This window comes from Octopus sinensis, linkage group LG2 (genome assembly GCF_006345805.1).
Source record: "Octopus sinensis linkage group LG2, ASM634580v1, whole genome shotgun sequence".
Taxonomy (NCBI): Eukaryota; Metazoa; Mollusca; class Cephalopoda; order Octopoda; family Octopodidae; genus Octopus; species Octopus sinensis.
Window position 1 is genome coordinate 67,968,335 of NC_042998.1, and position 16,475 is coordinate 67,984,809.

Below are 16,475 nucleotides of genomic sequence, written 5' to 3' on the forward strand. Positions count from 1 at the left end.
TTTCTTTATCGTGTGCAACAAACATTTTCAGGTCATTCGTATTGATGAAACATTTCACTTCCACTCCATATCATGTCTTTTTTTAGAATGTCGGTTAAAGATATCAGATCTTGTCTTGAATTATTTTCCTTCTGATAGGAGCTGACATCGTTTTTCAGTTCACTTCCATAGTTGCAGCAAACATGGCTACTTTGCAAAGAAGTTTGATTCGGAACTACGAGGTTTGGAGTTCAGTTTCATTGTGTGGCACCTTAAGCAAGAGTCTTCAAATGTCCTGGCCGACTAATGCCTTGCTAACGTAACTGGGGGACATTAAGGGTCGTATATTCACACACACACACATATATATATATTTATAAAATAAAAGTTTGAAAACGCCACTATATAAGATCAATTTTAATTTTCTTAGGAATTTTACATGTTTCGGTTCTTCTTGAAAAAACTAACCTTATCAAAAATATTTTTAAAAGTTAAGTGTAATAAAAAAGTTCATAATTGTTTTTTACTGGTCTCAACAGATCCACGTGGTGGTATTTTGTGGGGAGTAAGCATAATAGCTGTCTTATGTGTTCGAATAAAATTACGAAAAATTAAGGAAAATTGGGTACATATATATATATATATATATATTATATATATATATATATATACACGTATATAGAAGTATGTGTATATACGTATAAAATGCCTTTATTTACACATTTATGTGTGTATATTTTGGATGTGTACACGTGATTGTTGATTTTTACACATTCTACACATGTTTTAAATGCATAATTTGAGGGATTTTACGTATTTTGCACATATATTTTTTACATGTTTATTACATGTATATTACATATTCTTACAACGTCGAATTTGTAAGGTTTTAGGGTTGTTGAATATGGTTGGTAATATCCTGGGTATGTACAATGCTTGTGTATTTTTATATTGAGGGAACCCCACATGAGTGCATGTGGCTTCTTTGCATGAAATTCATGTGATGCATATATTTAATGTTCTTGTTCAGAGAAAAGAACCCATCAGGCTGGATCGACGGAGTAGATGGTGGGTCTTCTTTTGAAATATTGGAGTGTAGAATATTGCTTATGCATGCAGGGAGAGGTTTCATCCCTAATATTTAAGGTATTAGCTTTTGATTGGCTTATGTTTATCAATTCAGTATACACGTGCGCGCGCACACACACACAGAGTTCGTCAGACAAAATGCTTTATAGCATTTCATTCTTTATGTTCCAACGTCCTGAATTCAAATCCTCCCCTCCTTTCAAGTTTGACAAAATAACCTGACAGTCAACTACTTGACCCTCCCCTTAGAAATTATTTGCCTAGTTCTAAAATGAGAACGAATTTATAGAGATATTTCAAGCTTAAATTTAAGCATTAATTTGATGCCTTTAGTATGATTTTTTCCTAAGATTACTTTTCACAGTGGTTAATTCATTGGACTTTTAGCTAACTCGGTTTGCATATTTTTATTACTTTACACTCTTCATTTTTTTTTCTCAAAACAAATGCCTTCTTGATATCTTTACAGTGTCTTCTTTATCTTCTGAGACAAACATTTTCAGGACATTCCTGTGGTTGTTTACTAAATCATATCTCTTGTAGGCTATATAAAGTCTTATTTAGAATGGTGGTTAATGATATCAGACCTAGACAAAAAAAAGTATACCTCTTGAGATATTTTCTTCTGAGAGGGACCAATTTCGTTTTGCAATTTAAATCCACAGTTCGTCCGTTATATCTACTCAATATTGTTAAGAATAATGTGTTTTTCCGTCGTAGAATTATGCATCGCTAATAACCGATTTTTGTGCACACGTGGAATAATTTTTTCTATACTTCTGGGAGAATATTGGGATTATTTTTCAAGTGAGTACTTATTCTTTCAGGTACAACGTATAATAAGGTTGGATACACTCTAAACAACCATGTTATATTTTCTATATTTTAACGTTTCAAACTCCTTTTATCATTCGCATTCGTATACTTTTTACTCGATAAACTATTCAGATTTTGTTTGTGGTTCTTTCAGGATATTCTTGAACGTATTTCAAAATACTTTATGTTCGAATTCACCGATAATCTTTTGGATTCTTATTTCTTCCAATAAGCGCTATTGTTCTTATGTTCACCTTTCATTATTCCCATATTCAGCCTCTAACCTCTTAAATGATCCTTCATAATGATGGAGGAATGGTATGTTTGGATTTTATCGATTTCCAACAAAAATTGTTTTGTGTTTGTTCAAGATATTATTGACAATTTACATAACGTCGTTTTCTTTGTCAAACAACGAAGATTTGTTTATCGGCTGCTCTTTGATTTTGGCTAATTCTATTTTCTTTCCCTAATTGAAATTTCTTTACTATTGTTATTTCCTTATTTTCCCTTGTTTTATATTGGTGAGTTGATGTTATGGATCTTATTAAGAACAGGAAATACTTGCATGTTATATTATACAATGTTTTATTTATCTGTTGTTAGAGATTTGATATCTCTACACGAGTTGTTTTCATATAATAGCTACTTTACTTTGTCAATGTTAAGTTTGATGCAGTATTCAGATGATTTCTTAGAGCGATCTTACTTATTTTTCTTTATATCTTCTCCTTGGAAAAGTTTTCTCTTTTTATGCGTGTCTATAAAGATTTTTTTGTTTACATCTTTCCGACATACAATTGCAAAAAAAATTTCGTCGACTTGTCCTGGATCAAGTTTCTTTTTATCAATATTCCCTCTAAGCATATTGGAGCTTATTTTTTATTACTCGCTTATCTCAAATGTTAGTGCTTTGATTTAACCTTTTATAATTTATATATATATATATATATATATATATATATATATATATTACAGTCTGACACAGGGATATACAACCTTTTACAAAAGGTAGGCCACAGCGTTTATAGGATAAACTTCATAAACCAACAAATCGGAATTTACGGATTCATTTAGCCGCATTTTACCACATTGTTCTACATAAAACATAAATTAATAAAAGATTTCAGAAGGATATACCTATTCTCAGTGAGGAGGTAATTAAGTAAATAAAATGAAGACGTTTAGATAATAAACCAATGATAAAATAGCTCTACTATAAAATTAATTATATATTTATTATATATTTATTGCTATATTACAGTGCTAGCGACATATTCCTGTGGTTTCATCAATCTGTCACGTGAATGTGATGCGCTGGGGAAAGGGGCTGGTAAGAGTATGTGTGATAGAAAGAGACAAATACGAAGAGATACGCAATCCAGCACTATTGGCACATAGAGAGCTCACACATATGACTGTCTATCTATCTATCTATCTATCTATCTACTGGCAGAAACATTAGCGCGCCGGGCGAAATGCTTAGCGGGATTTCGTCTGCCGCTACGTTCTGAGTTCAAATTCCGCCGAGGTCGACTTTACCTTTCATCCTTTCAGGGTCGATAAATTAAGTACCAGTTACGCACTGGGGTCGATGTGATCGACTTAACCCCTTTGTATGTCCTTGTTTGTCCCCTCTATGTTTAGTCCCTTGTGGGTAGTAAAGAAACATATCTATCTATCTATCTATCTATCTATCTATCTATCTATCTATCTATCTATCTGTCTGTCTGTCTGTCTGTCTGTCTGTCTGTCTGTCAGTCAGTCTGTCTGTCTAACTGTCTCACTGTCAATCTACGTATCTATATCTTCTGTTTTATTAAACTGCTACGGGGACGATAACAGTGTGCATTCGATAGGGAGGGATATAGAGGACGATTCAAACGAGCGCTGCTGACCCATATTCAATCTAGGTACTTTTCTACTACCTTCTGTAATATTAAAGTGTTAAATGGATGATAAAATTGCGTATGCGAGAGACAGAGGGAGGGAGAGAGAGAAAGAGAGAGAGAGTGATTGAAATGAACGCTAATGATACATACCTACACTCACACGCATACGAACACTCATGGTGTGCCCACATACACACACACACAGGCGATAATTAGGTGTGTGTGTGTGTGAGTATGTGTATATGTCCACACGCCAGTCATATTGATCTTAAGCTAGACTATCACGCGTCCATTTCTAAGTAAGTTTATATATATATATATATATATATATATATATATAATATATATATATATATAAACTCACAATTAACGAAAGTCAGGAATCGTGGTGTTCAGTTACTCAATAAATGAAAAAGCAATAAATACTACTAAACGTACACGTAGGACAGACACAGAAATACCCTAATTCTTCATCAGTTATCGACTAAATATGCTAATACTTAGTTTCGTGCCTTTAAAGATAAGCCCGAGAAATTCGTATATCGGCGGCACATGCAAGATTTGCGGAGACTTAGGGATCGAGCAAACAAGACAATACAGTGTGGACGTACGAAAGCAAGCAAACGTAATTTGAAACGATAGACGACACAATACATACAGCCTTTCGACCAAACACGTGATTGGTTGGTAGCGCCTAGAAGGAATCCTCAATGAATATAGAAAAAGAGAAATAGTAAGGGAGGAGAAAATGTTGATCGGCAGACTAAGCATCTGGTGGCGAAAACACAGAGATGAGAAAATTAGTCACGGGTCACGTGTAGACAGTAGATTGAAGGGAACGAGGATGAAAGAGAGGGAGAAACAGAAAGGACATGGAAGGAAAGGGAAAGTCTACAATTAAGAGTGAGAAGACAAGAGAAAAAGTAGGCATGCTACAATATGTATATAAGTATGTGTGTGTATATACATATATATATAATTATAATTATTATTATTATTATTATATTATTATTATTATTATTATTATTATTATTATTATTATTATTATTATTTAAGTCACAATACATGTATTAAAGCGCTACTAATAGCTTCAGATGTTGAGAGGTCTTAAACATATTCTTCAGGCGCAAACCACATATCATAATGAACTAAAAAAAAACTGAATAAATAGAAGAAACTAGATGAAGCTCAGAAACAGCATATAGAAAACGCAGACAGTAAACAACGGAAAACGAAAAACAGTGTCAAAATGATAAGGCTGGGAAGATATCAAGTCAGTCAGGGAAAGGCGGAATTTTCCAATTCTTCAGAATATATTTATACATATGCATGCTACCACTGAAACTTCCTGACCTGGAGTTCAATAGAGAGTTAGGGATCTTAGATCTGAACTGGTTCTGCGCTCTATCAGGCAAACAAAGTCTACATTTGTTCGATCCATTCACTTAAGGTATGGATTTCTCAATTATTTTCCGTTTAATCACATGCTGTGTTTCGTTATCTTTTAAAGTCCATAAGTGGTTAGCCAACTTAGTAGCTTTACTCTTGTCGGAAGGAGGATATGTGATTGTCATAGCGATTTTAAAATTCACCTTTACATCCGATATAGGTCTTCTTATCAGTTGTATTATTATTTTGGGTTGCAGTAACTTCTACCTCATATATGATAGATTTAATTTTACATCGTTGGTCAAGTGGACAAGATCCTGGATCGTAACAGTTGCAGCTGGATTCAAGTTCTTGGTGTTGAGTACGTGTAATGATAACCATTATATGTGGGCAGCTGAATCCAGGATCCTATCCACTTGACCAACGATGTAAGATTAAATCTATCACGTGAGGCAGAAGTTACTGCAACTATAACTTGATATCTTTCTGACTTGATATCTTCCCAGCCTTATGATTTAAGGAGGACAGCACTTTTTACCTTTGACACTTTAGTTTCGTTTTCCGTTTTTCGTTTTCCGTTGTTTACTATCTGCGTTTTCTATATGCTACTTTCTGACCATCATCTCGTTTCTTCTATTTATTTAATTTTTTTTAAAGTTCGTTATGATATGTGGTTTGCGCCTGAAGAAAATGTTTGAGTTCTCACAGCATATGAAACTATTATTAGCGCTTTAATACATGTATTGTGACCCTTAAATAAATAATATTTATCTCTCACCAGATGTAGTACTTTTCTTGTTGAATTTTACTATCACATATCAGTATATTGTATACACACACATACACACACACAGACACACACGCACACACACACACACACACATACATATATATATATATATATATATGTTAAAAAGCTTGCTTCCCAAGTATATGGTTCCGGATTCAGTCCCACTGCGCGGCACTTCGGGCATCTGTCTTCTACTGTAGCCACGGGCCGACCAAGTCCTTCTGAGTGGATTTGGTAGACGGAAACTGAAAGAAGCCCGTCGTCGATATGTTTGTATATATATGTGTGTCTGTTTATGTGTGTGTATTTATTATTTCTGTGTGTGTTTGTTCCAACACCATTGCTTGACGACCGGTGTTGGTGTGTTTACATCCCCGTCACTTAGCGGTTCAGCAAAAAGTGACCGACAGAATAAGTACTAGTTTACAAAGAATAAGTCCTGGGGTCGATTTGTTCGACTAAAGGCAGTGTTCCAGCATGGCCGCAGTCAAATCACTGAAACAAGTAAAAGAATAAAAGAATATATATTTATATATATATATATATATATATATATATATATATATATATATATATATATATATATATAGTTAGAATTTACCAAAAAAAAGACAAAGACGGGTGTGTAAACAACAAACAGATGTATTAGTTTAACGCTCGGGAAGTGAAAAAGTCTTTAACGTTTCAAGCCTACGCTCTTTAACAGAAAGGAACACAGAACTAAACAGAGAGAGAAAAAAACAAAAGGTTTAGGGGCCAGTGATTAATCATGCCGGACAGAGGTGGTCAGACATTATATATATACACACACATACATACACACACAATCAGATAATCTATGAATCAAACCAGTCTCTGCAACCAGGTTGAGAAGGTAGGGAAAGACCGTGCACAGTAATTCCTCTTTCTTGGACCAATAAAGAAAAATACAAACAAATGACAAAGAGCAGTGATTAAGATGAAGATTTAAATAAGTAATTTTTGCAATAATCTTTCTTTTCTGTTTCAGGCATGAGATGCTGACCATTATAGAACAGGCGCATTTACTTGGGATGACCAGTAGTAAATACATGTGGATAATCTCCCACAAGTCCCTTGGCAAACAAACACAGACCGAAGGGTCTCTTCCAGCCGGTATTTTAGGTAAGTCTTCAAATATTTTAAGTAAATTTCCAATTCTATGTTTATTTAAGAAAAGTGAAGCACATCAATGGTGCTGTCTGTCATATTTCACTAGAATCTAATTTTATATACGGATTTAATTTTATTGCAAACAAGACTATAAAGCTGACGAAATTTCACGTCCAATTCTTCCAGTGGGCAAGTTGTATCTTCAAAGTTACTTTGAAGATTTGCAGATCGTTAGATTTTTCAGAGTGTCTGACGAAGACAACGATTGGCGAAGTTTCCAAATCAGTGTATATTTAACGAAATGCAATAAAGTAAAATTATTTGAAATTACCATACATAAGTCTTACACGATGCTAGGTGAGAACTTGTTGCTGCCGTTTTCTTAGAGTTAACTGAAATCTCCCCTTTACAAAGATGTATCCGTTGTTATATGGATAACATCCAAAAATCGAGAACGTAAACACTGCAGCCCTCCAGATACATAAAAAATAGTGTTATATAATATATAATATATATATAAAATAATATATAATATGTCAAATATTTATGCATCTTTTACGAATAAGCATGTGCGTGGATTTCGGGAGGCAATTTACAGAAATCAACTCTTTGTGTGGGCGTGGGTGTACGCGTGAATGTGTGTATGTGTGTGCGTGTGTTTTGCATGCATACCGGCTATGTACATTATTGAAATCAAATGCCAGTGGTTTACAAATGCAGACTCTTTGACTTTCACACACACACACACACACACACACATATATATAATTTAAACAGGTTTTAGGGAAGCCACGTGGGGAAATTAAGTGACCATCTATATCGAAACCGGTATGGATTTTTTTTAATAATTAGTTTTATACATCTTAATATAACTTCAACTCATTTGTTTGTATATATATTTGTTTTAAAAAAGCCATTATGGTCATAGTTAGTGTGCATTTTCTTTGTTTCTTTTTAAGTTTCACTATATATATAAGGGATAAATTATCCAGGTGGTACTGTAATAGCTCTTAGGTATTCTCCAGATTTCAGCAAACTGCATCAAGTAGTAATAAATATTAATCATCCCTTAGTATATACAATCTCGCCACAATTTTTCTTATGGGTATATCCGGGTTCGCTTCTCTGGATTATGAATATTACAGGACAGTAAGTTTCATGCAATTATAAAGAATACAGAGTCCGGTACATCCGCAAACGTTCCTTTAAATTTTACAGTTGGTCATACAACATAATTAGTTGTTTTAAATATCCGACACGGGTTTTTATTGCATCGAATATGTACAGTTACACATACACCTACCATAATTTACCGTGTACCCTCTTTCAGGGTTACTCTACAAGCGTGGTTCGAACTATAATCTGCAAACTTTTCATCACCAAAATGAATGAGCATAGGAATTATTTCTGAATTGCTCTAAAACATTGATTTTTCCATTATTGGATTTATGATCAGATTGATGTACAAATATAATAATAATTAATATTATAATTGTGTTTGTTTTTACATTAAGATTGAAAAAATCGACCTTGTTTATAAAAGAATTTGGACCTTGGGTTTAGAAACTTCCAGAGGTACCAAATAATATATTTTTAAAGCTATAAATAATATCGCATAGTATTTTACGTTAAAAAAATGTCCTCGATGGGATAATACTCGAAGGCGAGTTTTTTTTTAACCCAATATCCTACACGCTATTATTTATAACTTATCTCTTGAAGTTTGTAGATTCTTTATGATTTAAACATGGAAAGAGTTTTCTACAAAAATACCCAAGCAATTCTTCTGATCAATTCTTACAAAACAAAAAGAAAAAACCCATAGTTTTAATGTGACATCAGTGTTGGCTCTGTTTTTTTAACAAGATCCATTTCTATGCTCACAACTTCGACGTACGTCGACATAAAATATTGGTGAATATTAACAATGTCTAACCTCAGTACGGTCCATAATAATGAATAATAAATAGCAATAAATAAAATATTAATATTGCTAAAGATTCTCTCATATAAAACATCTCGGAAATTGGTTTGGCTTGTAAAATATAAAGGGAAAAATAATAGAGATATACAAAATATATTAAGAAATGTGGCAGAAGAACTAATAATTGCATTCCTAACTAAAGCAATTTTGGAAATATACATGCACATACATATACACATATATATACACGCATACGATGTTGTTCACAATATGCATGTATCCTATATGCATGCAGGCACACACGTATGCATCGTCAATCATGAACACGCAATGCACGTATCTTTTCATACTTTTCTGTACCTCTCTTTCTATATCTCTCTATCTATCTATCGATCTATCTATGTATATATATATACATATATATATATATATATATATATATATATATATATATATATATATATATATATATATAAATATACATACATAGGTAGGTAGATATACATTCAGATGGATAGACAGACACACACAGAGATGCGCCGGTAGATATGTATATATATATATATATATATATATATATACATAGAGAGAGGGAGAGAAAGAACGACAGATGTATAGATAGATAGATAGATAGATAGATAGATAGATAGATAGATAGATAGATAGATAGATAGATAGATAGATAGATAGATAGATTGATAGATAAATAGATATTTGTCCGAAGCTTTTGTTTGGAATAGCCAAACACGCACTTCACTTGAAAGCACACAGATACATGCACACACATATATATGAATATATGTATTTATATGTGTGTGTGTGTATGTACGTATGTATGTATATATATGAGTGTATAATTATATATATGTACATATGTATGTATGTGTCTTTGTGTGTGAGCAAGGTTCTTTTCCCTGTATGTATGCGCCTATATGCAAATATGTATGCTCATATATATATATATATATATATATGTATATATATATATATATATATATATATATATATTATATATATATATATTTGTGTACGTGTGCGTGAGAGAAGGTGAGAGAGAAAGAGAGTAAGAGCATGTATTATTAAAGACATCAAAACAAATATCCGGATACATGAGAGTCTGAGTCTGTGCGAAGAAAAATAAATAGACAGACAAACAGACAGACAGGTAGGTAGGTAGGTAGGTAGGTAGGTAGGTAGGTAGGTAGTATGTATGTATGTATGTATGTATGTAGGTAGGTAGGTAGGTAGGTAGGTAGGTAGGTAGGTAGGTAGGTAGGTAAGTGCATTACTATTTTTTATATAATAATCTCGTCGGTATTCAGCATCACTATTCTTCTTCTTCTTCACGATTTCCTCGCCCATATTCTACCTTTCTATCATTCCTATTAATTACACAAGAGTATTTAAACACACTTGATATTTATATTTCTTCCTCTTTCCCCAAAAGAAATTACCAGAATTAATACAATTTTGAGGCAATCATCAACGTTTCAATAAGAAACAGCGCAATACTTTCTACTCTTTTGTCATTTAATTTCATATAATATTATATATTGGATATTTCTAATGATATCATATATATTTCTCAGTCACACTGAATATATATTTTATTCATCTACTTTTTTGTAAGGATTTCTACGGTTTTATATCTTCTTTATTACTAATTCTATAGAGGGATTTTTTCTCTTTCGCTGGCCGAAATCAAGCATAATCTATGCTGACTTATAAGGATATTCATAACATTCTGCGAAGCCTATCTTAGATTTAAAAGTTTCTAGAAGCATCTAACAAGAGAAGGATGGAATATGTGAGTTATAAAATCGGAAGGAATTTTCTCTTCCTTTTCATTATAACTTTCACTTATAGATCTAAGCGAAAGAAAAAAGAAGGATAGAAAAAAGGTTAAATCATTCAATCAATTATTTTTATACATTTTCTCTCAGCGGATATCTTTGATCCTAGTTTAATCTATAGCCAAGTCCGCGATATAAAGGCTGTCCATATTCTATTGCGTTTCATATCACAGAAAAGATTGAATATTTTATATAAAATTGTGTTCATATTACCGAAACGAAAGTCATTTTCAAAACCCTATCAGGACGTTTTTGAAAAGAACGCCACTTACTTCATGCATTTTGATGTTTCAAGTACCCTGGACAGCTTATAATTAAGGAAGAATTCTCTAGTTCTTGACATACCGTATATTCTTTAAACTCTTTCCAGCCTTATTCAATAAGATCTTAATCTTTATTCCTTGTTCATGAGAGAGAACTAATATATGGAAGAAATCTTCACGAAAACAACTGATCTTTATCTAAACTGATTAATGATAAAACAGACGCTGGAGAGAATTCTGTATCGAGAATTACAAGCGTAAGAAATTTTCAAAGTCTTTCATTTGGAATTTTTGTGTTATTTTCTTTGCTTTGCTAAATAGTTTGATAGAACGAAAAGGCAGATTGGTTCATCTCCTTCTATATATATATGGCAGCTGAAAATAGATTGATCTTGGAGGATGTAAAGTTGTTTATAACCTCGTCGAAGTATAGGTTGTGTAAAGCCACGCTACTCTTAGGTCACAGGCTGGATTTAATTCAAAGCGGGAGACAGACCTTGTGTTGGTTTCCTTATGGAATTAAATACAGCTGGAATTATATATGAATAATTGAGAATCTCTTCATCATCATTGTATTTCATTTTCAGTTGCTATCTAAGTGGAATTTGGTTGTGTTACTATACAGCTGATACAATCGGCGAAATACGTTGTTTTGTTAATCATGTTTAGACTTTCAACACTACTAAGATCATACATATGTCTCACTGTTAGCCAAAACGCCAATGAGGGAGATTCTTCGATGTCATCCGACCTGGTAGAAATAGCATCCAAATTTCCCTTAAACCACATTGTATTCACTTGATATTGATTGAACACGTAGGATAATGTAATAGCGCTATAGTCTTATATACAGAATGTCTAAAAGTGGTAAAGTCACAGCTGAAATGCTTTAATCAAAGGCATGGTCGATCAAACCTGACCTAGGGTTTGTCAACAACAAAAACAAACTATATGTTTGTGTATGCGTGTATGTAAGTGTGTGTGCTTCTGTGTCTGTGTTCATTCCCCGTTCATTCCCCGTCCCTGTGTTGGTGCGTTTATGTCCCTGTAAGCTAGCGATTCGACAAAAGAGATCTAGTGATAAGTACCAAGTTTAAAAGAAACAAAAAATGTACTGGGGTCGATTCATTCGATTCATTTATTCTTCCAGGCGGTGCCCCAGCATGACCGCAAGTTTAATGCCTGAAACAAGGAAAGACTAATGATTATGTTATAAACGTAAAACGCTTCAACTCTATTTCTCCCTTTCTATTTGAATCAACTATGGGAAAGCATTTTTCTTCCACACAACAAATTAAAAGGAAAACAAGAAGCGATATACTCGGCAAGAAAGAATGGCTAAGTAAGTAGGTGGTAAAGAACTACATAGTAAATATTACATACCAAGGCTTGTTTTATATTTAGCTCTACCTACGATTAAAGTTTGCAATTCTTCCTAGAATTGTCGGATCTAATTTGTGCTAAAATTAAAGTATAAGAGTAAAGTCCCCCTTCGTTCATGAATGGCCATGGGATTGCACCAAGAAATTTCCCCTGCAAGGCACAAATCCGGGCAAAGTTCTTTGTGGAAAACCAGCGGTCGCTCGTGCATACCAGGTTCTTCTCTCCACACCACTCATGTTATTTATCCAAGGGAAAAGCAAAGGCCGATACAGCTTAGCACCAGTGATATCACAACTCATTTCTACAGCTGAGTGAACTGCAGCAATGTGAAAAAACACAGCACGCATCCCGGTCCAGGAACTGAACTCACTACCTCGTGATTGTGAGCCCGACGCGCTAATCACCGAGCCATGTATGACAAAAAATATATTTATTATAACTCTAATAGACAAGAAGGCAGGCAAAATGCTTAGCAGCATTTCGTCTGCCTGTACATTTTGAGTTCAAATTCCACTGAGGTTGATTTTGCCTTTCATCCTTTCTGGGTCGATAGAATAAGTATCAGTTAAGTACCAGTTGAGCACTGGGGTCAATGGAATCGATTTAGCCATTTTCGCGAAATTGCTGGCCTTGGGCCAAAATTTGAAGCCAATAATAATAATAATAATAATAAGCAAGAAGGCAGTGAGCTGGCTGAACTTTAAGGCATTTCGTCCCGCTTTACGTTCTGAGTTCTAATTCCGTTGAGGTTCAATTTCTCTTTCATCCCTTCGGAGTAGAATCAAATAAGTACCAGTTGAACACTGGGGTTGATACATTCGACTTATTCACTCTCCTGGAATTGTTAGCCTTGTGTCAAACTTTCAAGTCAATAATTATAGTAAACAAGACGAAACTGTTTCTATTCACAGCTGCCCTCGGGGATGACTGCTCACCTCGTCAACATCTAACTATATTTCTGACCAGTGTCTATTCTTCTTCCGTATTTTGATTAGATATGTTAATGCCTTGAGTCATGAGTTCGATTTGCGGCGGTGCGTTGTGGTCTTGAGCAATACTCTTCGTTTCACTTTACTCCAGTCTACTCAACTGGAAAAAATGGTTCTATCTGTGCTTTCAAGGGGCCAGCCTTATCCCCACTCTAATCACGCTGAATCTTCCTGAGTTCTACGTTGAGGGAAGGTGTGTCTCTGGAATGCTCAGCCACTTGCATATTAATTTCATGAGCAGGCTGTTCTGTTGATCGAATCAACAGGAACCCTCATCGTCGTAATGGGCTGTGCCAGTTTTGTTTTTGTTTAGTTTTAATACGTAGTAGAATCGCTTTGTAAAAATGTTTTTAAAATTTATTTGTTTTATAATTCCTTTATTATGAATTGGATAAAATGTTACCCATTTATTTATATTACATATGATTCCTCACATATCTTTAAAGCTAGATCAGTGAGAACAAAATACGTGTAATATTTTTTTTTAAATATCACTGTCCGATTCTTTCTTTGCAGTTCAACAATTACCAATACATACACAAGTATGAACGTTTACGGTATTCCTTCAGTTCCGTTAGGAGTGTTGAGTTTTATTTCATATAAGCATTATATGCGATAATATTTTTGTCAAGGCTTTGTAATCTCTAAAAAGGTAGATGTTAGTTTGGTAGCTTCTGTGGTGTCTCTTTCCGAAAGTATTTGAGATAAATTATTATAACTTTTTACTCAGATTTTACGTATTATTTTTATGTTTGCGTTCATTTTTTTCAGTAGATCATTGAATCGTTTTTGTTTGTTGTTTTTATATTTTTTGGAAAAAATACCCTGTCACTGTTTGCCTACCAGTTAAATATTGCAGCCAGTAAATTTTCCTGTTGTATAACAAATATTAATGCCCTGAAGTTGTTAACTTATTTCGTGGTTTGATATTTCTTTCCGCCATTGCTTATTTGCTGTTCCTTTCTATTTTTTTTCTTTACCATTTTCGCTGGTGGGGATCTTTCTGCTGTGCATTCTTCTCTTCTAAAAATTCTTCTTCTCTTTTGCTGTTAGCACTACATAGGTTTCCCTTCTATTTCTACGCTCCTCTTTGCAAAATCATTTTTTGTTATATTCGAACAATTTGTTTGGTTAAAAAAAAGAAAGAAATATGCTCCTTTTAGTAACAATGGATTATTTACATCGAAGCCAAATTCTCATGTTTTAAAACCATCCTTTTTATATGTCTTCATTTATTTTCCTTTGTACAGTTTTGCTGTTGCCATTGAAAGAGACTTTATTTTCTACCCTCCTTTCTGTGTCTTTTTCTATTCAATTTCACTGTTTTAGTCTATTCGATTTCCGTATTATGTAACACTGTTACAACTTTTATCGATTGTGAAATCGGTGAAATACAGGGTCTATCTTTCATCAACTCAACCCCTGTTTAAATTTGGATAAAATTCGCGATAAGTATATTAGTTTCTTTTCATTAGAAACATAATCCTTACGTTGCTGAAGATAAACGTAAAAGTGTGATAGCGAATTGCATTCTCCCAAGAGATGTAGCATGGTAATATTATTGAATCTTGTTTCAAATAAATATTTAAACTGAAAATTTGTATTGGTTTTGCGAGATGTCACTTTCTCTTTCTACAGATCACATTATGCATATTAATAGAATATGTTGACACTGAACTTGTAAAACTTCGTGAATAGCTGAATAGACAGAATCAGAAAATCAGCCGATCACCCGGAGAGTCAAGGATCCGAGTTATCTCAAAATATAAAGGGAATGATTGGCCATTATATGCGCTAGTAATGTAAATTTTCAAAACTACCAGTGTTATGTTGTATCGCTCTATCTGCTACTTCCAATAATGCCCGGTGAAATATTTAGTGTTCCATTTAAAATTTTTAGTGTAGGACGTACTCTGCGAAGGGAGAAAGTATAAGCCATACTGTTAGTGAGTGCTGTAAGCTCGTACAACGGAGACATGAAAATGTACCCAGATATGTCCACTGGCTGATGTGCAATAAAGCAAACCTCGAGAGAGCCGAACAATGGCATGAACACAAGCCTGAAGGAGTAATGGAAAATGAACATTACAAAATACTCTGAGATTTTAACACGCAGTACGACCAATTCATAGAGGCGAGACAACCAGATATTGTGCTCATCCATAAAGGTGAAAAATAAGTAACGATAATATATGTTGCAATACCAGACGATTCGAAGGTGAAATGTAAGGAAAAGATTGAGAAATACCAGCCAATGCGTGACGAGATAGGAAAGTTATGGGGTTTGAAGAAAGTAATAGTGATACCGGTAGTAATTAGAGCATTAGAAGCAGTTTCCAAGGTGTTTGAAAAGCATATTAAGAATATTGGAGGTGCTGTCAGGCTCAAGGTGATCCAGAAGACAGCATTGTTGGGTACAGCTCGCATACTAACGAGAATATAGTCTCTTTGAGTCACAGGAGAAGGCACTACTTGAAACCTTTGGTGATTTGTTATTGCCTGCTTTCAAGTAAAGAATAACCGGTAATTAAGAACTATCCGAGAGTCCTTCAGAATAGTAACGATAATTATACAATCACTATTCTGTTGGTCGCATACCTAACAAAATCGGAAGCATATGCATCTGAATTGGTAGATATGATACACTTCATGAACGAAGAAGAGGAGAATATCAAGATAGTGGGTTTTTTTGTATATATATACCAGAAACATCACCAACGGAAAACGAGGTGACTAACACTCACACCAAACGATTGAAGGCAATGCAAAATACTTTAGTCAGCTGCTCCTGCAGGAAACATTGTGATGGACAAAGTAATGAATAAGAGATACCCCAAAACAGATGCGGGATGCAAACGTGAACAAAGAGGTCTGATAACCATTGCAAAAAATCAGTCTTCTTGTCAGATCCTGTGAATATGACATCGTGAACGATGACAGACACATAGTAAAGATTCAAAGGAAAGTATCAAGACGC

At 34.0% G+C, this 16,475-nt stretch overlaps 1 protein-coding gene across 3 annotated transcripts in view; it reads left to right on the forward strand.

The window, feature by feature from the left end:
* Positions 1-16,475, forward strand: part of LOC115224821 (glutamate receptor ionotropic, NMDA 2B-like) — a 743,429-nt gene that overhangs the window by 542,827 nt on the left and 184,127 nt on the right. For all 3 annotated transcript variants that reach the window (XM_036513846.1, XM_029795750.2, XM_036513847.1), the window contains one exon: positions 6,965-7,098. In XM_036513846.1, the coding sequence (XP_036369739.1) occupies positions 6,965-7,098 (134 nt within the window). The remainder of the gene's footprint in view (positions 1-6,964; positions 7,099-16,475) is intronic.